The sequence below is a fragment of the Prionailurus bengalensis genome, chromosome A1 (genome assembly GCF_016509475.1).
Source record: "Prionailurus bengalensis isolate Pbe53 chromosome A1, Fcat_Pben_1.1_paternal_pri, whole genome shotgun sequence".
NCBI classification, from domain to species: Eukaryota; Metazoa; Chordata; class Mammalia; order Carnivora; family Felidae; genus Prionailurus; species Prionailurus bengalensis.
The window spans coordinates 124,739,083-124,761,942 of record NC_057343.1 but is presented as its reverse complement, the minus strand read 5'-3'; the positions used below and the strand labels follow the sequence as shown (position 1 = coordinate 124,761,942).

General features: G+C 35.6%; 1 protein-coding gene across 2 annotated transcripts in view; it reads right to left on the bottom strand.

The window, feature by feature from the left end:
- The window catches only part of DDX4 (DEAD-box helicase 4), an 88,275-nt gene that overhangs the window by 53,354 nt on the left and 12,061 nt on the right, over positions 1-22,860 (bottom strand). For both annotated transcript variants that reach the window (XM_043590552.1, XM_043590560.1), the window contains exons 3-4: positions 18,662-18,722; positions 1,967-2,044 (exon numbers count right to left, since the gene is read on the bottom strand). In XM_043590552.1, coding sequence (XP_043446487.1) covers positions 1,967-2,044; positions 18,662-18,722 — 139 coding nt within the window. The remainder of the gene's footprint in view (positions 1-1,966; positions 2,045-18,661; positions 18,723-22,860) is intronic.

The window sequence follows — 22,860 nt, the reverse complement described above, 5'->3', positions numbered from 1 at the left end:
TATTGGGGCGCCTGGGTGGCGCAGTCGGTTAAGCGTCCGACTGCAGCCAGGTCATGATCTCGCGGTCCATGAGTTCGAGTCCCGCGTCAGGCACTGGGCTGATGGCTCAGAGCCTGGAGCCTGTTTCCGATTCTGTGTCTCCCTCTCTCTCTGCCCCTCCCCCGTTCATGCTCTGTCTCTCTCTGTCCCAAAAATAAATAAACGTTGAAAAAAAAATTTTTTTTAATTAAATAAATAAATAAATAAATAAATAAATAAATAAATAAATAAAAAGCTTTTATTCAGAGATACAAGCTTCCAGTTACGGAATGAGTAAGTCACACAGATGAAAAGTACAGCATAGGGAATATAATCAATGATACTGTTAATAGTGTTTTATGGTAACAGATGGTAGCTACATTTGTGGTGAGCATAGCACAACCCACACAGGTGATGAATTACTTCATTGTACACCTGAAACTAACTCAATATTTTAGGTCAACTATACTTCAATTAAAAAAGAAAAAAAGTACATTCAATTAATGTAAAACTTTAACAAGATATATAAGTATACTTTCTGAACTTGAAAATTTAAAAATAGTTAATTCAAAACATTTCTGGCTTTGGTAAAAATAAAGTATTTAAACTTTTAAAAAGATTTTTTTCAATAATATTTTGAAATCTACATCAAAAAGTGTCACCTCATCTATTCTAAAATGGGATTGAAAAACATCTACTCAAAAATAAAGTTTTAAAATAAATCCAATATTATATATTTCTCTAAGTGTAATATTAAGATATTATCTCTAATGTTAGTAATAACTAACAAAACCCACACCTGAACCTCTTGGCAAGATTACATGATTTTTATTCATCAATGCTTCTTACTATGAAGGTTTTAAAAACAGAATATATGTGCATATTTAAGGAATAAATTGGGGCACCTAGGTGGCTCAGTTGGTTAAACATCCAACTCTTGATTCTGGCTTGCGTGATAATCTCACAGTTCATGGGTTTGAGCCCCATACTGGGTTCTGTGCTGATGGCGCCAAGCCTGCCTGGGGTTCTCTCTCCCTCCTCTCTCTCTCTGCCCCTACCCTACTCATGCTCTCTCTCAAAATAAATAAACTTAAAATTTTTTTAAATAATTATTTCCAAATTATATCAAAATATAGATCCACATGTTAACTATGTTAACTGAATCCAAACAAGAAATTAAGTTTTCCAAATATCAAATGAAATGCCACACCTTTACTTTCCAATGAATAAAAATCCTTAGAAGTAAGATTTTTCAACATCTAATGAATTCAAGATTAAATGTTTTGTGTATTTAAAACTACCAATTAGCCCTTATTTATGGCATCTTGTAAAAGAAATAAATGGTCATAAAGACATTTAACTAAATTGGAGGTTCTCATATTTTATCACACTATACTAAAACATAAAGCAGAATACTTTCAGCATTTTAATAACAATTCTAAAAATGGGCCATAGTAAGGTGTTCTGCTGTGTCATTATCAGATCACACGGTTGATCTAAAAATAACAATGAAAAGTTTCAACACTGGGAAAATAACCTCTTAATATTAATGACCTAAGAGAAATCCTTCTGTGCTGTCTTTCTTGAGAAATTAAAAAAAAAACAGGTTCTTCTCACCCTCATCTGTGAAGTTTTTACCAACATTCCTCCCATGCCAATCGTTGGAAATCAATAATCAAACACATTAAGTAGCAGCTCTGTAAAGCAACTATCTTTAATCAATCTAACCAATCTATTTTTATCAATTGAACTATCTCCTACTATCCCAGAAAAGGAAAAAAAAGCAAAAAGAACACTCATAGTTGAAAAAATGATAAACTCATTACCTCAAAGTCTACTCTGCAGAGAGTTATAACAGATTTAGCTTTGCACTCAACAGCCATAATAGTCTCTATTCATTCTACCATTCAACAGTTGAGAAGTTTTAATAAAAGACAAAGATACTTACCTCTGTTTCCCAAACTCCTCCCAGAAGCAAATCCACTTCTCATGAAATGATCTCTTCCAGAAGGTCGATCATCCATTTCTAAAGCAATTAACATTTTGAAGCAAATCCAAATTAGCATCTGTTGGTACACAAATTTTAAGCCATTCCAATGTACCACCCACAGGACAAAGGAGAATTATATAAATCAGTAAGAAAAACATACAGCCTAGTAGCCTATCTAAGGGAGTTTTCCAAAAGAAAAACAAATGGTAACTAAAGCTTACTCAACTAAACAGAATGGAAATCAAAGGAAGGAAATAGCTTTTTTCAACCACATGACTGACTGGAAAACAGTTTTAAGTTTGCTAATAAGAAAACCAGTGAAAGACATAGGGGAACAAGAACAAATCGTATACTATAGTGAAGCTATAAATCAATCTTAATCCTAATTTTAAAAGAGTATACTTTTTGAAAGTATATTAACTTCTCCTCTGGATAAACAAATCAAACTGTCATATAGAAACTGAACCAATACTTAAATCTCTACATCATGCCTAAACAGTTTTACAGGTGAGCTCTACCAAATCTCAAAGAACAAATTATTTCAATTTTCTACAACCATTCCCGGAAATAGAGGAATTATTCCCCAACCCATTCTACCAAGTGAACATAATTTCGACATGACAAGGAAAACTCTCACAAGTAGATGCAATATCTCCAAAACAATTGTTAGCAAAACAACCCCAAAGGAAACTGAACAGACAAAACATTATGACCAACTTGGGTTTTTCCCCATATGCAAGGGCATTTCAACATCACAATGTCTTCAAAAGGTAATTAACAACATCAACGTATTAAAAAGAAAAAACTACCTCCATAGGTCTATGATATAACTCAACACAATTTATGACTTAAAAACATATACTTAGCAATTTAAGGGATGTTCATGGCAGCTTTGTTCATACCAGCAAAAAGGAAACAACTCATATGTGCATCAGTAAGAGAATAAAAATATGTGGCACAGTCACACAAGAGTATTACATATGTAAATATGTTCTATAATTTATTATACAGAATTATATATATTGTATATGTGTAGTGTATTCATGTAAGAGTATGATTATAAATGGACCAAAACAACTGTCAACATGGATAAAACTTAAAAAGAAAACTGAGTGAAAAATTCAAATTGCAGAAAAAGACTATATATAGTAAGTTACCATTTTTGTAAAACTCAAGAAGCAATCTTAAATATAGTGTACAGTGTACATATGTAATAAGTTTCTTTAAAAAAAAAAAAACAGGTGCCTGGTGGTTCCATTAGTTGAGGGTCTGACCCTTGCTTTCGGCTCAGGTCATGATCCCAGGATGGTGGGATTGAGCCCCATGTGGGGTTCCATGCTGAACTTGGAGCCTGCTGGAGATTCTTTCTCTCTCTACCACTGTCCCTCTCCCCCACTCATACTCTCTTCATGTTTAATTTTTCTTTAGTAACTTTAGGGGTTACTGCTCTCACTTTCAGAAATTTAACTAAGTGCCATCACTGAATTTTATCCAGTTCAATCCCCAACAAAATACATAGGAAGAAAAACATCAGTACAGAAGTCCATAATATAAATAAATGATGAAGCATAGCTATTTTTCTATAGTGCTCTGAACCTTATCAAAACAAATCAAAAGAAATAAAAATAAACTCCATTTAAAATGAAATCAGATTAATGAAAGCAATTCCCACCCAGTGACCAAAGAATATATCTCATATATAGTCACATTTGGACCAGATCCAGGAAGGAGGAGCAGATTTTGAACTTAAAAAAACAACAACAACAACTCACATACTGAACCAAGCCAAAGTACCAACAACTATGGGACTTCAGTATGAGTTCTAGTCCTCTATGATCTTCCAACCTTCCTCTGAAATGATCTGCTTAACACAAGGTGAAAAGGTTAAGGGAAGATGAGAAAGACTTTGTGGCAAAGAGTTCTAAAACAACTTCTCATTTTTTAGGGCTACCAGCTGTCCTAACTTCTAATCCCCTTCATTATCCTAAGTAGCTCAAAGACTAAACATTTATAAATCACCAATGTTGGAAGGAAAAAAAAAAAAAAAAGAGGTTAGAGTGGAAGAGAGCCAAAGCGTAAGAGACTCTTAAAACTGAGAACAAACTGAGGGTTGATGGGGGGTGGGAGGGAGGGAAGGGTGGATGATGGGTATTGAGGAGGGCACCTTTTGGGATGAGCACTGGGTGTTGTATGGAAACCAATTTGACAATAAACTTCATATATTGAAAAAAAAATAAATAAATCACCAATGTTGAGTCTTCCATCTAGAGATCACGCAATTATAAAGGTAATGTGCACTGGAGATCTTGTTAAAGTGTAGATTCTGATGCAGTACTTTTGGTTGGAGCATTAGATTCTGTATTTTAAGAAGTTTGCAGGTAACATCAATGCTACTAGTCTGGTAACCACATTCGGAGTAACACGATTTTTATATCCACCAAAATACAAACCAGAAAATATTCACAGCAGAAGTATTCAAAACAGGAAATACTGTAAACTACCCACATGCCCATTAATACAGTTTACAGCACAGTTACAAAGTAGAAAACATATATCCAAGAATAACTCACAACTACTTGTGATAACATGGAGAGAACCTTGAACACAAGAGAATATATAGTTCCATTGTAAATGATTCCAATTTACAGGAAAAACTGATCTGTGCTGCCAGAAATCACAATAGCAGTTACTCCTGGTCAGAATGATGGTGCTTCGAAGGAAGACATAGAAGGATTTTAGAGCTCCACTAATGTTCTATTTTTTGATTTGGGTACTCAACACAGCAGTTTGTTTAGTTTATTCAAAACCAGCAAGCTGTACATTTATGATGTGAATCTTACTTTAAAATAGTGAATCTGTGTGTACACTGTGCTTCAATAAAAAAAATTCTTTTTAAAAAAAGAACTTGGTCTACATAGATCTGAGGACAAAGGCAACTAACCTTGTAATTAGCAGGTAATTTCCATGTTCCAGAGGTTATTTTTTTTTAAAAGATGAAAAGCATAAAATCAAAATTAAATTAGGACATGAGAAAAGAAAACTAGAGGCCAATCTTAACAAATTAATCTTAAAGTGCTAAATAAAAAAATTAACATCTCGTTTCACTGAAAACTACAATAAAATAGCTATGCAGGGTTTATACTAGGAATACAAATTTTGTTCAAGTTTAAAGAACTCCATTTACAACACTACATTAAGAGATTTAAAGGAGACAACAGATACAAGTAATTTTTTTAAAAAAGCATTTATTAACATTCAACTGCCTTTTCTAAACAAAACTAATATTTGACCAGAAGTGGAAAAAAACTTCCTTGGCATGATTTAAAAAACTAATGTAAGCCTAAAGCAAACATCATACTTTAATTATAAAAATTTGGGAGCATTAACTGAAATTGAGAAAAGTCTAAATGATTATTATTTTTATTACTATTTAGTGAATGATATGCTTTATTCATTACTTTAAAACAACAAAAGGACAAAATCTGTGTTAAGAGATGAAATCTGCATCACACATCACTAGGGAAAAGAGAGCATTTTTAACACATGTTGCAGAGAAAACTTTATGCAGAAAAAAAATGGATCTCTATTTTACATCATATTCAAAATAAAGGATTCAACTGTACACTTAAAAATGGTTAAGCAGGTTAAGCTTCTTCAACTTCATAAAGACTATCTACAAAAAACCCAGAGGTAACATCACACTTAATACTGAGAATCTCAAAGCTTTTCCACGAAGATCACGTACAAGTCAAGGATGTGCCCTCTCATCACTCCATTTCAATATCATACTGGAAGTTCTAACTAATATAATAAGACAAAAAAAGAAAATGAAAGGTATACATATTGGGAAAGAAGAAATAAAACTCTTCTTTCACAAATGACATTATCATTAATGTAGAAAATCTAAAATACAGACAAAAAATGCCAGGAACTAATATGCAATTATAGCAAAGGATAAGGATACCAGATTAATATACAAAACCAACTGCTTTACTATATAACAGTAATGAACAAGTTGAATTTGAAAATAAAACACATTACCATTTACATTAGCACTTAAAAAAAGTGAATAGGTATAAATCTAACAAAATATACAGATCTCTGTGAGGATAACTACAAAACCCTCATGAACAAAAACCAAAGAACCAAATAAATGGAAAGATATTTCACATTCATAGATACAAAAACTACTGTCAAGATGTCAGTTCTTCACAACTTGATCTATAGATTCAATGCTAACCCAATCAAAATCCCAGCAAGTTATTTTATGGATATTGACAAACCAATTCTAAATTTTTATATGGAGACTTTACATTCTATACCTAGAATAGCCAACATAATATTGAAGAAGAAGAACAAAGTTGGATGAATGACACTACCCAACTTCAATAGTATACTATATACTATATTATAAACCTATAGTGATCAAGACAGTGAGGTATTGGGGCGCCTGGGTGGCTCAGTTGGTTAAGGGTCCAACTTCAGCTCAGGTCATGATCTCACAGTTCATGGGTTCAAGCCCCATGTCAGGCTCTGAGCTGACAGCTTGGAGCCTGGAGCCTGCTTCAGATTCTGTGTCTCCCTCTCTCTGTGTGTCCCTCCCATCCTTGTGTTCTTTCTCTCTTAAAAATAAGTAAATAAAATATTCAAAAAAAGATTTAAAAAAAAAGTGTAGTATTGACAAAAGAATCAATCAATGGAACAGAACAGAGAACCAAGAAACATCCACATAAATAGGGTCAAAAGGCAGTACAATGGAGCAAAGACAGTCTTCAAAGAATGGTGCTAGAACTAAACACCCACAGGGAGGGGAAAAAAAAAGAACACAGATCCAACCTTACACCCTTCACAAAAATTAACTCAAAATAGATCACAGATCTAAATGTACGTGCAAAACTATACAACATCTGGAAGAAAACATAGGAGAAAACACAGATGACCTTGGGTATGGAGATGACTTATTAGACACAACACCAAATGCATGATCCATTAAAGAAATAATTGATAAGCTGAACTTCACTGAAGTTAAAAACTTCTGCTCTGCAAAACGCAATGTCAAAAAAATGAGAAAACAAGCCACACACTGGGAGAAAATATCTAAGAACACATCTGATAAAGGACTGTTAGCCAAAACAAAGAACTCTTAAAATTCAACAAGAAAACAAATCCAATTAAAAAATGGGTCCAAGACCGTAACAGAGACCTCAACAAAAGAGATACACAGATGGCAAACAGGCATATGGAAAGATACTCCACATGATAGGACATCAGAGAAATGCAAATTAAAACATTAAGATACCACCATATACCTATATGGAAGGCCCAAATCCATTAACACTGAAAATATCAAATGCTAGCAAGGATATATAGCAACAGGAACTCATTTATTTCATGGGAAGGTAAAAGGGTATTGATATTTAGCAAGACAGTTTGGTAGTTTCTTACAAAACTAAACATACTCCTACCATATCATCTAGCAAGAGTGCTCCCTGGTATTTACCCAAAGGAGCTGAAAACTCATATCCACACAAAAACCTGCACATGGTTGTGTTTATAGCAGCTTTATAGCCAAAACTTGGAAGCAATCAATACATCCATCAGCAGGTGAATAAATTTAAAATTGTGCTACATCCAGACAACAGCATATTACTGATTGCTTTAAAAAAAAAAAAACTGAGCTATCAAGCCATGAAAAGACATGGAGGAAGCTTAAATGCATATCACTAAGTGAAAGAATCCAATGTGAAAAGCCTACATACTGTATGATTCCAACTGTGTGACACTCTAGAAAAGGTAAAACTATGTAGACAGTAAAAACAGCATTGGTTGCTAGGGGATAGGGGAGGAAGAGAGATGAATAGGCAGCACACAGAGGATTTTTAGGGCACTGAAAATGCTCTTTTTGATACATGATGGATACATGTCATTATACATTCATCCAAACCCACAGAACATACAACACCAAGAGTGAGCTATAATGTGAACTATGGACTTTAGGTGATTATAAAGTGTCAGTGTAGGTTCAACTGTAATAAATGTACAAATCTGGTTGGGAATGTTGATAATGGGGGAGGCTACGCAGGTGTGGAATAGGTCACATGGGAAATATCTACGCCTTCCCCTCAATTTTGCTATGAACTAAAACCGCTCTAAAAAATCTAGTCTTAAAAATTTTTTTTTTATTTAAAAATATCATGGTTAAAATGACAAATTTTACGTTGTATGTTTATTGTACCACAATTAAAAAAAAAAAAAAAACACTTCATTTTAACTGCTATAGACCCATGGTCTGGGTTGACCACAAAAGCCCAAATGCAAAGATCTTTTGTAAATCCTGTATTCACTCATACTGAATACACAATGTTCTGATCTGTCACTGAAATAGTTACCATGAATTTTTTTTCTAAAGGACAGAGTCAGATAATTAAAAGCGAAACGTGAAAAGTAAAAAACTCTAACAGTAACAGGTGGTTACTCCTAACGCAGAGGTGACAGAGTTTAATCAAAACTGCAAAAGCATATCAGAAAGTAAAAAAATTAGTTCAATGACCTCACAACAAAATTTTTCAACAGTAAGACGTATCACGGACAAAGATGACAGATTACAGTATGGAAGGAAATACTGGCCATGTATAAATCAGAAGAGCACAAAATCTAAAATACAGGAGGAATGCCTGCCAATCAATAAGAGAAACAGAGCATGCATAATAGAAAAATGGGCTAAAAACATGAAGAGGCAACTTACAGGAGAAACCTAAAATATTACCGAACATATGAAGAGATACTTCAGCTGTTAATCAGATAAATGTATTTAAAACAATGAGATTTTACTTTATACCCAATAGGCTGGCTAAATTTAGAAGACTGAATAGTATCAAATATCAATGGAGATATAAAAACCTTTATATCCAACTGATGGGAGTATACACTGGCATAGTTATTCTAGAGAGCAATTATTAAGTATTCAGTCAAATTAAGTACACATACACCCATGACCCTCTAATTCCTCTCCTGCGTCCATTACCCAAAGACATTCTCACTCCAGTCTATGAAGGGATATGTACAGAAATGTTCACCTTTGTGGTAGTGAAGGGTGATAAGATGTATTCTCAGGGTCCATTATGGGAGTGGGGGTGGGGTGTAAATAAAACTTGGAGACAAAGGGTATTAAATACCTTGCAGTAGTTACAAACAATGAAATCAATGATCCATTACAAGTAAGTCTTAAGCATAGTGGTAGGGTGGGAAAGAATGAGATCTTTACCTCAATTACATTTTTCTAAGTTAAAAATACACGCATAGAAAAAACAGGCACACAAAACAGCATGTTTTAAAACACACATAAAGAAGAACAGTTCCTTTGGGGGAAAAGAGCACCTGATACTCCCTTACATAAATAGCTCATCTAGGACTAATTCAAATCATTCAAAAAAGGGTAATGAAAAAAATCAGCAAAGGCAACATAAGATCTGTGCCATACTGGAGTGCCTGGGTGGCTCAGTCAGTTAAGCAACAGACTTAACTGACTCAGGTCACGATCTCAGAGTTTGTGAGTTCGAGCCCCACATGAGGCTCTGTATTGACAGCTCAGTGCCTGGAGGCTGCTTCAGATTCTGGGTCTCTTCCTGTCTCTGCCCCATTGTGTCATACAATGAGATAAAGAGGAGGGAATGGCAAAAGAGGAAAATTAAATAGGAAACAGAGTTTAAAAAACTTAAATCTTAGGGGCGCCTGGGTGGGTCAATTAAGTCTCTGATTCTTGGTTTCAGCTCAGGTCATGATCTCGTGGTTCATTAAGTTGAAGCCCCACATCAGACTCCATGCTGTCAGCGAGGAGCCTGCTTGGGATTCTCTCTCTCCCTCTCTCTCTCTCTCTCTCTCTGCCCCTCCACTGCTTGCCCTCTCAAAATAAATAAACTTAAAAAAATAATAATAAAAATAAATAAAAACATAAATCCTCTTGACAAACACTAGCTAATTCCTTTCTAGGGAAACTGTTCTCCCCAACAAAACAGCCTGGCCCTGGCCCCATTACTTGATAGAGGAGCCAAGCACTCAACATGCTGTGTCCATGCACATAAAGTTGATTTCCTACCAGCATTTTTAATGGTCCACTCAAATACAAAAAAAGCAGGCAAGGACAACCAGACTTTGGCCCAGCCGGCTCCAGTAAGAAAGGCTCCCCAGGCAGACACCTAGATTTGGTGCTCGGCACAGGTCGTCAGGCTCTGGCTTTGTGGCCAACATCTAGGATCTTTGTGGGGCAGCACTCATGGAAAGGAGTCTGGGGGTCACACTAAACTCCAAATTTAAGTTCTGGACCCTGACATGAAGCAGTGATGCCACTTCTGGGGCTTGTCCATGGCTGTACTCCTGAACAAACTAAGCATGGACCAGGCCAACTCAAAAGTGAGCCCAGCCTGGGCCAGGGGCACCCAAGCGTGGCAGGGGCAGACAAGGGAAAGGAGAGAAATTGGTCTGCTGCCTGCGATGGGTCTTAGAGCTCAGCCAGTTTTACATCATAGTTACTGAATCCGTAATAAGTGTTTTAAAAAAATTTAAGATTCTGAGTGGTTGAAATGATGTCTGGCAGCAGCTTAAATATAATTCAGCCTGCTAAGGTGTTACTGTTTGTGTGGAGTATAACAAGCAAGGAAGACAAGTTAGAAGGAATAGGATATGAAAACATAAGCAGAGTAAACATTATTTAATTATTTACTGTTCTGTTGTAATTGTGGTTTAGAGGGACTGACCATTTATTTTTTTTAAATATCTTACAGACTTTCATATTGACCGTATTTCCTGATTACTTAACAAATTCATCAGATTATTAATTTCAAAACAGCGTCAGAGCACTTGGGTGGCTCAGTCCATTAAGCATCTGACTTCAGCTCAGGTCATGGTCTCGCGATCCCTAAATTCAAGCCCTGTATCAGGCTCTTGTGCTGACAGCTTGAAGCCTGCTTTGGATTCGGTCTCTTTCTCTCTCTCTCTCTCTCTCTCTCTCTCTCTCTCTCTCTGCCCCTCCCCCCTCACACTCTGTCTCCGTCTCTCAAAAATAAACAAACATTAAAACAAAAACTTTCCAAACAGCGTTAATAGTCTCAACCAAGAAAACATAATTACTAGAGTTAAATATTCAAAAGATATGTGACACCTTTATGGAAAAATTATAAATAAACAGGAGATAACCAGGCCCATATATGGAAAAACTAACTACAGTAAAGATACTTTTTTAAAAAGTTTAGACAGAGAGTGAACTTGTGAGTGGGTGAGGGGCAGAGAGAGAAAGGGAAAAAGAGAATTCCAAACAAGCTCCCTGTTGTCAGAGCAGAGCCTGATGCCAGGCTCAATCTCATAAACTGTGAGAACATGACGTGACCCAAAACCAAGAGCCAGATGTTCAACTGACTGAGCTACATATGTGCCCCAAAGACACTTTCCTTCCAAGTTAATACATAAATTTACTGCAGTTTTATCAAAATGCAGTAAGATTTTTCTGAATGTAAATACAGATACTAGGGGCAGCTGGGGGATCAGTCAGTTAAAGGTCTAACTTTGGCTCAGTTCATGATCTCGCAGTTCGTGGGTTCAATCCCCTCATCGGGCTCTGGGCTGACAGCTCAGAGCCTGGAGCCTGCTTCAGATTCTGTGTCTCCCTCTCTCTCTCTGCCCCTCCCCGACTCGCACTCATTTTCTCTCTCAAAAATGACTAATTTTTTTTTAATTTGTTAAATAATAAAAAAAAAAAGTTTAAGGGGCACCTGGGTGTCTCTGTCGGTTAAGTGTCCCAACTTCGGCTCAGGTCATGATATCACAGTTTGTGAGTTTGAGCCCTACCTCAGGCTGTGACAGCTCAGAGCCTGGAGCCTACTTCAGATTCTGTGTCTCCATCTCTCTCTGCCCACACTGCACTGCCACCCCTGTTCACACTGTCTCTCTCTCTCTCTCTCAAATATAAATAAACATTAAAAAAATTTTTTAATTAATACAGATACTAAATTTTTATCTGGAAAAATAAGGTCAAGTATATGATTCTGAAAGAATAACAATTAAGAGGGAATCACCCTAGCAGATAATAAAACTTACAATAAGCCCATAGAATTAATAGAGCTCTATTTGTGCATGGATAGACATACAGAGCAGTGGAAACCAAAAGAGAACACAGATGCAGACTCTACTGGGTTGAACAGTGTCTACCCAAAATTCATGTCCTTCCTAGAACTTCAGACTATGACCTGATTTAGAAGTAAGGTTGTTGCAGATATAACTGGTTGAGTTATCATACTAGAGTAGGGTGGGCTCTTAATCCAATATGACTGGTATCTTTATAAGAGTAGACGCAGAGACCCAGACACACAAAGGGAGAAAACCTTGTTACAGTGGAGGCAGAGATTAGAATTAAAGAGCTTTCAGTCAAGAAATACCAGGGATCAACTGCCACCACCAGAAGCTAAGGGAAAGGCATGGAACAGATTCTCCGCTAGAGGCTTCAGAGACCGCATGGCTCTGCTAACACCTTGATTTCAGACTTGTAGCCACTAAAACTCTAAGAGAATCAATTTTTATTGTTTTAAACCACCCAGCTGTGGTGCTTTGTTACAGCAGCATTAGGAAAATAATACAGAAACCTTCAAAAGAAGTGTTGGGACAAATGACCTTTCTTTTTGGAAGCAAACATTAAGGTAGACCACCAATATACACCATTACGTTCCAGATAAATTTAAAATCTAAACAGAACAAGTAAAACTTAAGGATTTTGGAAGAAAATTTTGAATATCTTTGTAAACTAGATATAGAAAGTTTTCTTACAACACAGAAAGTAAAATAACCTAAGAAAAGATTGATACATTTTCTCAAAACTGAAAATTTATGTACAATATAAGCATAAATAAAAGAGAAGACATACAACACAAAATATTTATAACCTAATGTAGCCAACAATTAATTAATACACAAATTATGTAATGAAATCCTAGAAATGAAGGACAAGTGATCCAGTTAAAAAAAAAAATAGGCAAAGGATACAAACAGGCAGTTCACAGTGCTCAACACAAATGGTCAATGAATAAAATGGAGTAAAAATTGTGACATATTCAGATAATGGAACATGATACAAAATTAAATCAGTTCTATATATATCAACATGGACAGATCTCAAAATGTCAAATAAAAACTGCAAGCACAGTAAAACAAAGCATTTGTGCATAAAATACAAAGTAGTACTTATTTATAAGTACTTATGTGTATTTAAAAATTAAAAACTGAAAAGTTACTACATACATTATATTTGTTTTTTGAAAGAGAGAACAGATACAAAGAACAATATTCAAGAGAGACTAAAAAGGATTTCAGTTTCATCTGTCATATTCTACTTCATTAAAAGGAAATCTGAAGAAAAATGCTAAATCAGTGGTAAATACTAGGATACATGTTATAATGTTCCCTAATTTTTTGACTCTTAAACTTCTGAAAATTAAAGTAATAAACAATTAAAAATAAAAATAAAAAACACAGAAAACACAGGAAAGAAAAAACTCTAAGTAACAACAGAAATAACCTTCAAATAAAACTAACAATCCTCAGAGAAAAAAATAACACAAGGAAATTTCTCAAAAGTGCAGAATATGTATTTCAGATTTAACAGGCTCATTAGGTGTCTTACACAATAAATAAAAAGTCCCACATCAAGGTACATAATCATTAAATTTTCAGTATTCAGAAGACAAAATGAGATCCTAAAACTTTAGAAGAATTCAGAAAAATAGTCACACACAAAGGACCAGAACTCATTAGAATTTCATGTACAATAAGGCAATATGAAGTCTGTGGAGGAAATTATTTCCAACCTGAAATTTTATTCTTAAACTATTAAGCATGAAGGTAAAGACACTTGTAATATCTCAAATTTATGTTCTATTCTTCCTTTCTCAAGATGAAAGAAAACTGACTCTACCCAAGTGAGGGGGGGTGAAAAAAAATTAAGACAGAGAAAACATGGGATCCATGGAAAACTGAACAGGAATGAAGAAGAGGTGAAGTTATTAATTCTTGGGATGCGAGCCAAGAGAGCAGCAAGTGTACTAAAACCAAAACAGAAGAGAACATAACAGAGCATACTGTATAAAATAACAAAGAAATGTAACCATAACATATTTTATGTCTCAAATGAGAATGATGCATACATAGCCATGCAGATATAAAAAACAAATTTAGATTTTTAAGCAAAAAGTGTAACTATTAGGAGAATGGGAAGGGAAGAAGTGTGAGGGAGGTTGCACGAGGGAAGGGGAAAGGCTAAATACTCATGATAGATACTGAGTTAAATGATGAATGAGAAAGGGAACTAAATGTTTTCAATTGTAAGGTGTGAAGTTACCATGTGACATTTTAAAATCAGTTAACATGAATTTTTTCCACTGAATTTTGCAAAGAATAAGATTATAATAGTTGACTTAGGAGGGTTTCTATGACTATCATTAAAAGCAACATGCATTTTTTTTTTTTTGACAGAGAAAGACAGAGAAACCATGAGCTGGGAAGGGGCAGAGAGAGAGAGAGAGAGAGAGAGAGAGAGAGAGAGAGAGAAAGAGAGAGAGAGAGAGAGAAAGAGAGACAGAGAGAAAGAGAGACAGAGAGAGAGAGAAAGAGAGACAGAGAGAGAGAGAGAGAGAGAGAGAGAAAGAGAGAGAGAAAGAGAGAGAGAGAGAGAAAGAGAGAGAGAGAGAAAGAGAGACAGAGAGAGAGAGAAAGAGAGAGAGACAGAGAGAGAGAGAGAGAGAGAAAGAGAGAGAGAGAAAGAGAGAGAGAGAGAGAAAGAGAGAGAGAGAGAGAGAAAGAGAGAGAGAGAAAGAGAGAGAGAGAGAGAGAAAGAGAGAGAGAGAGAAAGAGAGACAGAGAGAGAGAGAAAGAGAGAGAGACAGAGAGAGACAGAGAGAGAGAGAGAGAGAAAGAGAGAGAGAGACAAAGAGAGAGAGAGAGAGAGACTGAGAGGATCCCAAGCCGGCTCCACACTGTCAGCAGAGAGCCAGAGGCTGGGCTTGATCTCACGAATCATGAGATCATGACCTGGGGCAAAACCAAGTCTGCCACTTAACCAAGTGATTCACCCAGGCACGCCAAAAGCGATATGCATTTTAACAAGATTCTATTTAAGATTGTTAAAAGGATGTGGACGGTAGGTAAACAAAGGAAAAGCAAGACACATAGCTGTGATAAAAAGGAACATGTACAAGCTTTCCAGTTATGGAATGAATAAGTCACAGTAATAAAAGGTACAGCATAGGGAATATAGTAAATTGTATTGCAATAGCATTGTATGGTGACAGATGTGAACATAACAATGTATAAACTTGTAGAATCACTATGGTGTATATGTGAAACTAATTTAACATTGTATGTCAACTATACTTCAATAAAAAAATTTTAAAGACATGTATATAATATGCCATTGGAATACAGTTATGTATGTAGGAATATATGCAGAAATCTAAAACATCTCAGTCAACATACTCCCAATGGTGGCTTAATCTGGGGGTCAAAATTTCAGATCATTTCTTTCTTCCTTTTTACCTGCATTTAAGGGTTTTTTTTTTCCAAGCGCATATTTAGGTATTGGCATAGATACATTCATTAGCTTCATATGCATTTCTATAATAAAAAATCTATTTCTATGAAAAAAAAAAAAAAAAGAGCTACGGGGCGCCTGGGTGGCTCAGTCGGTTGAGCGTCCGACTTCAGCTCAGGTCACGATCTCACGGTTCATGAGTTCAAGCCCCGCATCAGGCTCTGGGCTGATGGCTCAGAGCCTGGAGCCTGCTTCCGATTCTGTGTCTCCCTCTCTCTCTGCCCGTCCCCCATTCATGCTCTGTCTCTGTCTCAAAAATAAATAAATGTTAAAAAAAAAAATTTAAAAAAAAGAAAAAAAAGAGCTACAAAAAATACTTGTAAATTGCATGCTTACCTTCTTATAGATAGCATTTTTCATTACCTGATTTCATTTCATTTGCCTAAACATTCAGAGATCTAATGCTAAAGTTGGTGGCTGTTTCAATCTAGCTTCTTCAAGATTTCACCACAAAACAATATTCTACTTTGATATACATCTAAATTTTAATTCCTTTACAAAAATTGGTTTTCAGCACCTGAAAGAACAAGGTTTCTCCTGATGATATAGTAATCTATGCAAATAAACACAGAATCTTTTACCTGTTTGTCTTTTCTGGATATTTCAAGTACACATGCATGTAAGTAGTTCATAGGATGGAAGCAAAGTTAGCCTTCTGCTGGGGTTTCAGCAGGCAGGAATTTCATCAACTTTTCTTAATCTGAATATTCTATATTAAACCACTACATTTAAAAGTTTATGTAAAATAAATACATCTTGACAACAGCAAAAGCATCTCTTAACTTCTGTCAAGATAATTACTTTGAACTTAAGGTGAACATGGGAATTAAAATTTGCTTTTAATTTTTATTTTTTTATTTGAGAGAGAGAGAGTGCAGGCAAGCAGGGGAAAGGGAAAGAGGGAGAGAGAGAGAAAATCTTTTTTTTAAGTCTTTTCATTTACTTATGAGACAGAGACAGCATGAGTGGGGGAGGGGCAGAGAGCAAGAGAGTGAGAGAGAATCCCAAGCAGGCTCTGCACCCCAACTTGGGGCTGGAACTCACAAACCATGATACCATGACCTGAGCCAAAACCAACCGTCGGACGCTTAACTAACTAAGCCACCCAGGTGCCTCAGGAAAGAGAGAGAATCTTAAGCATCATCCACACTCAGTACACAGCCTGACCTAGGCCAAAATCAAGTCAGACACTTAACTGACTGAGCCACCCAGACAACCCAAAACTCATGATATCTTGATGGCTTCCCAGGATTAAACAATTACCCTGACAGGTCACTACTACTGCAACTTACTTCAACAACCTTATAGTCTACAAGATACTCATTTTATTTTTTTAGCATTTATTTATTCTGAGAGACAGAGCATGAGGAGGGAAGGGCAGAGAGAGAGGGAGAGGGAGAATCCCAAACAAACTCCATGCTGTCAGCGCAGATTATGGTAGGGGGGATTGATCTCATCAATTTTGAGATCATGACCGGAACCAAAATCAAGAGTCTAGCACTTAATAAACTGAGCCAACCAGGTGCCCTGAGACTCATTTTAGACCTAAAGACATCTGCAGGTCAAAGTGAGGGAATGGAGGAACATTTATCACGCAAACAGATGTCAAAGGAAAGAAAGCTGGAGTACCAATACTGACATGGGACAAACTAGATTTTGTTCTTGTATTGTTTTTATCCTGTTTTGGTATCAGGGTAGTACTGGTTTCATGGAATGATTCTGAAAGTGTTCCCTCTATTCCATTATTTGTAAAACTTTGATAAAGAGTATCATTAATTTTTTTTAATATTTGGTAGAATTCACCAATATAACTATAAGGTCTTGGGCTTTTCCATGCTGGAGTTTTGATTCTTAATTCAGCTTCATTCTTTTTATTGGTCTAAGAAGATTTCCTATTTCTTGGATTCAAGATTCATGATTCAATCATGGTAACTGGTGTGTTTTTAGGAATTATCTGTTTTATTTTCCTAAATTATCTGATTTGTATTTAAATGTATATAATAATCTGTTATCACACTATGTATTTCTGTGGTTATCTACCATCTTCTCTTCCATTTCTTTTCAATTTTGAGTCTTTTTTCCTAGTTAATAGAATTAAAACATTGCCAATTTTGCAGGGATTTTTTTTGAAAAACTGGTCATTACTTTTAATGTTATGTAACTGTTTATTCTAGTCTCTGTTTTTTGTTATTTCCTTCCTCTACTAAGTTTCAGCTAAGTTTATTCTTTTTCTAGCTCTCTGCAGTGTCATGTTAAGTTGTTTAACTTTTTTTTTTTTTAATGTGTATTTATTTTTGAGACAGAGACAAAGCATGAACGGGGAAGGGTCAGAGAGAGGGAGACACAGAATCTGAAGCAGGCTCCAGCCTCTGAGCTATCAGCACAGAGCCCGACACAGGGCTCAAACTCATGGACCGTGAAATCATGACCTGAGCCGAGGTTGGATGCTCAACCTACTGAGCCACCCAGGCGCCCCAACTTTTTTTCTTAATACAAGCATTTATAACTTACGTTTCACTCTAACATCTGCTTTTGGTGCATCCCATAGGTTTTGGAATATTATGTTTTCTTTTTCTTTTGTTTTGAAACATATTTTTATTTGCCATTTGATTTCTTAACTGACCCATTGCTTGTGTAGTGTTAATATTACATATTAAATATTTAATATTTACACTGTAAAAACAAACAACAACCTAATAATCCCATATCCTACTTCCACATGTCAGGAACCCTGACAATTCTCTAGTGGTATGAAAGACAAATATACAACTTCCAAGCTGGGCAAAGGATTTACAGGAAACCTACAAAACCAAATAATATTAAAGCACTATGGTCTATATCACTATACTCTCTCCTCTCTTGCTTCCTCTAGCTGGAAGTGGCCCTCATTAAAAACATCCAAACAGAATGAATTCTCACAGAAATCTAACAAACACTATTTATAAGATGTCTACTAGTCTGCTCCTTATTCACCAGGTGAAGCCTTTAACCTAGAAAAGGATCCATCTTTTTGCCTCAACACATACCTGATGATGAAGCTGGAGTCCTGTTAAAAGTGTCTCCATTTGCTCCAGAAGAATACCTCTCCTGTTAACAGGAAGAAAACACTCATTTTCTACTTTGAAAATAAGAATGTGTCATCACAAATGCTAGAAAATTTTAACAACTGGACTTTGTTCCAAACAAAACAGTAACAGGCTCTAAGATTTTCTACGCCACTCATTCCTTAATTATTCCAAAACCTCTTCACTTTAATACTGAACATATAGCGTATTAATGTTATCACTTAAAACATTGATCAGCAAACTATAGCTATGAGCCAAAACCGGTCAGCCACTTGTTTTTGTAAATAAAGTTATATTGGAACATAGCGATCCTCATTCATCTAGAAATGTCTATGGCTGCTTTCCCACCATGATACCGAAGTTGCAACAGAGATCCTAAATTCTGTGAAGTCTAAACTATTTACTATCTAACCCTTTATGGAAAGAGTTTGCTGACATCTGACTTAAAAGTTTACTCACTCATATATTTGAAAAGTATAACTAAGTACTATTATTATATAAATAAAATCTGAACAAAATAACACATGAATAAATCAATGCCTGCCAATATACATTTTTAAAAGTTCTGTATTTTACAGTATACTCATTAACAACGCACAGAATAAAGTAGAGCACAGAGGAGAGCAGTGGACAATAGTTTCTACAGTAAAGTACTACAGGAATTTATCTTTAAAACTTCAACTTTGTTTCTATAAAGGGAAACAAATTAACATGTTCACAATTTTTTAAAATGAATTCACTCTAAAATAAAAGGTCACCGATGCACTAAAAACAATATACCTATATATGTACAATACAAATGCAGTATAAATACAACGAAGTGGTTCATGTTAGCTACTGGATCAGAATATGCATCATTAACTTTAATCAAACTTTTCACAGCAACAGCTGAAATGTCGATGATGTTCTCAAATACTACCTATCCCATTTTCCCTACCTTAGTCTCAAAAACTATGTATTTGCAATAAATATATATGTATTACATTTCCAGGGATGTACTTGCATTTCTATTGGGCTCAGAAATTTCAACTTTTGTTATAAAACCAGTAGCTAAATGTCAAGTTAATTTGGGAAACTTCCAATATTTCTTAGTGTATCTCTGTGTTAACAAAAACTTGAGTAACCTTTTTCTCACCTTAACTCCTAGGGTGCTCTTATAATCATTAACTGACACCTTAATTTCCCCTCATATAAGCTACCTCTACTTAGGACAAAACTTACAGAAGAAAGGTCTCAAATTCTTGCACATGAAAAGCAGAATTCAATACTTTAAAAATGAAAGGTGTCCTAAAACTTAAGATGATACCTTAATTAACTGGCTACTTTAGAACAGACACAATATTTCTTTACCTAAGTTCCTTTAAATAAGTCAAAAGAGTGCAAAAGTAGTACTTCTTTTCTTTTTTTTTTAATTTTTCAATGTTTACTTACTCTTTTTTCTTGAGAGGGAGAGACAAAGCATGAGCAGGGTAGGGGCAGAGAGAGAGGGAGACACATAATCTGAAGCAGGCTCCAGGCTCTGAGGTGTCAGCACAGAGCCTTATGCTGGGCTTGAACTCATGAACGGTGAGATCAGGACCTGAGCTGAAGTCAGCCACTTAACTGACCACCCAGGTGCCTCAGTAATACTTATTTTCTAAGATTTATTTCACAAAAGACATTAAATGACTTTTAAAACTACTTTTATAAAGCCCAAGAGCCACCCAATTATTCTCTGAGTTATTAAGAACAGAAAGGCAAATACTTTTGGGATTTTGGTAATTACTACAGTATAAAGTTCCAATTTACAATTACCATAGACATTAAAACAAGAATGATCTAGTTTTCTATCTTTAAAGTGCAATTCTGAAGACTTTTTTTTCCTAGTGGCCAAAGTATTATCAAGTGACTAGAATCCAAAAAAGTTCTGGTTTTATTTAAGTGATATAAAGCTAATAAAGGTAATGAGACACTTTGGCAGTCAAGAACTTAAAAATTATTATTAGATGACCTTCAGGCTGTGGAATTTAATATTCCACATACACGAAATTTTAAAATTCCAAGGAAAATTCTGAAACAAAACATCATTAAAGATTCTTAACCTTTTTCATTACCTTAAAAATAAATTACCTTCATATTCCCTTCTGCTACTGCAGCACTTCACTCTCTTAAAACAAAATGTCTACAGTTAGTTGCTGCCTCCACTTTTTCATATCCCTTTTTTCCTTAAATCTACTCCAGTTTAGCTTCCATCCTCATTCTACACTGAAAATGCTTTTAATAAGGAAATTATGTAATAAAATTACTACTTTTATCTTTCATTCTACCAGAGCTCTCAGCAGCATTTGAAATGACAGACTATTTCCTTCCTCTTTATAACATTCTCCTCTTGGCTTAAGGAACCCACAATTCTCTGGTTTTCTTTCTTGCTCCAGTGGCTACTTCCTCCTCAGTCTCCTTTTGCCAGCTCCTCTTATACTGGACCTCTCAAGTTGGTCTATCCAGGATCAAGCCCTCTAAATCTGTTTTACACTATGTAACTTTACCTAGTCTCATAGCTTTAAATTCCATTAACACACAGGGACACCTGGGCCGCTCAATCAGTTAACTGTCCAACTCTTGGTTTCAGCTCAGGTCACGATCTCATGGTTAGTGCACAGAACCCGCTTGGGATCCTCTGTGTCTGTCTCTCTCTGCTCCTCCTCTGCTTACAGCTGTCTTGCTCTCTCTCAAAAATAGACATTAAAAAAAATTTTTTTAATAAATTTAAAAAATCCCATTAATATACAGATAATTACTACATTTATTTTAATGTTTATTTTTGACAGAGAGAGAGAGAGAGAGAGAGAGACAGAGCATAAGCGGGGGAGGGCCAGAGAGAAAGGGAGACACAGAATCCGAAGCAGGCTCCAGGCTCTGAGCTGTCAGCACAGAGACCGACGCAGGGCTCTAAGTCACAGACTGCGAGATAATGACCTGAGCTGAAGTCGGATGCTCAACCGACTGAGCCACCCAGGCGCTCTGATAATTACCACATTTATATCTATATCCCTGTCCCTCTTCTAAGCAACTAATGCATAAAAGCTATTTTACTTTTATGTTTTCATAGCCATCCCAAATTGAACACAACAAAGCTAGCATTCTTTGTTTTTACCCCTCCCAAGCTTATACATTTTTCGGAGATTCCCCATTTCAGCAAATGGAACCATCTTCTATCCAGTTGCTTAAGCTTAAAAGAAGTCTATGGTACAACACAAGCAATATAGTCAATGATACTGAAACAGCATTGTATGGTTTACAGATGGTAGCTACACTATCATCAGCATACCTTAACATACAAACTTGTCAAATCACTGTACACCCAAAACAAATATTGTGTATCAATTATACTTAAATTAAATAAAATAATAAAATTTTAAAAAACTAGACATCAACCTTGATTACTCTCTCTCACTCCCCACACCCAGTCAAGCCAGTCCCACTAACTCTAAGCTCACAACTACCTTCAGGCCCCTCTCCCTTTGCTTTTCCCTTTCCCTCTCTGACTTCATTTTCTACCACTCTTGTTTCATCTTACAGTGCTTTAGCCACACTACATGTAGTAGGATGAAATATGGCCACCCGCATTACCTTATTTGGAAAAAGAATACAGATATAATTACAGATTCTGAAAAAGAAGAGATTACTCGATTATCTGTGTAGGCCTTAAATGTCACTACAAATGTCCTTATGAGAGACAAAAGAAGTTAACCAAGGCCATGGGAAGACAGAGCAATTAGAAATTTCAAAATATTTTACACATCAGGGTTCTCACACGCAGCTACAAATAATTCATTCTCATTCTGGTAAACACATTTCTTTTGACCTTCTATGTACTCTTAATATTTTCAATTATGAAATATTACACCCTTTAAGGGTCTTTTTCTTTTAAAAGTCTTTTTCAAGCAAATGAATATTTCCACCAACATAGTAAGGTTTTGATCTCAATGACTTGTCAGAGCTGCTATTCAAATGAATTTATAGCTGGACAATTTATGAACCTTGGAGATGCCTCCTCCCTGTCCAATTTGGGGTCCAATACAGACAATTCCATGTTTTCTTCCCCCAGCCCCTTAAATTCCTTAGCAAATATATCTTTCATTTTATATTCAGAATCCCCTGAAATGCCTAAGAATATATCA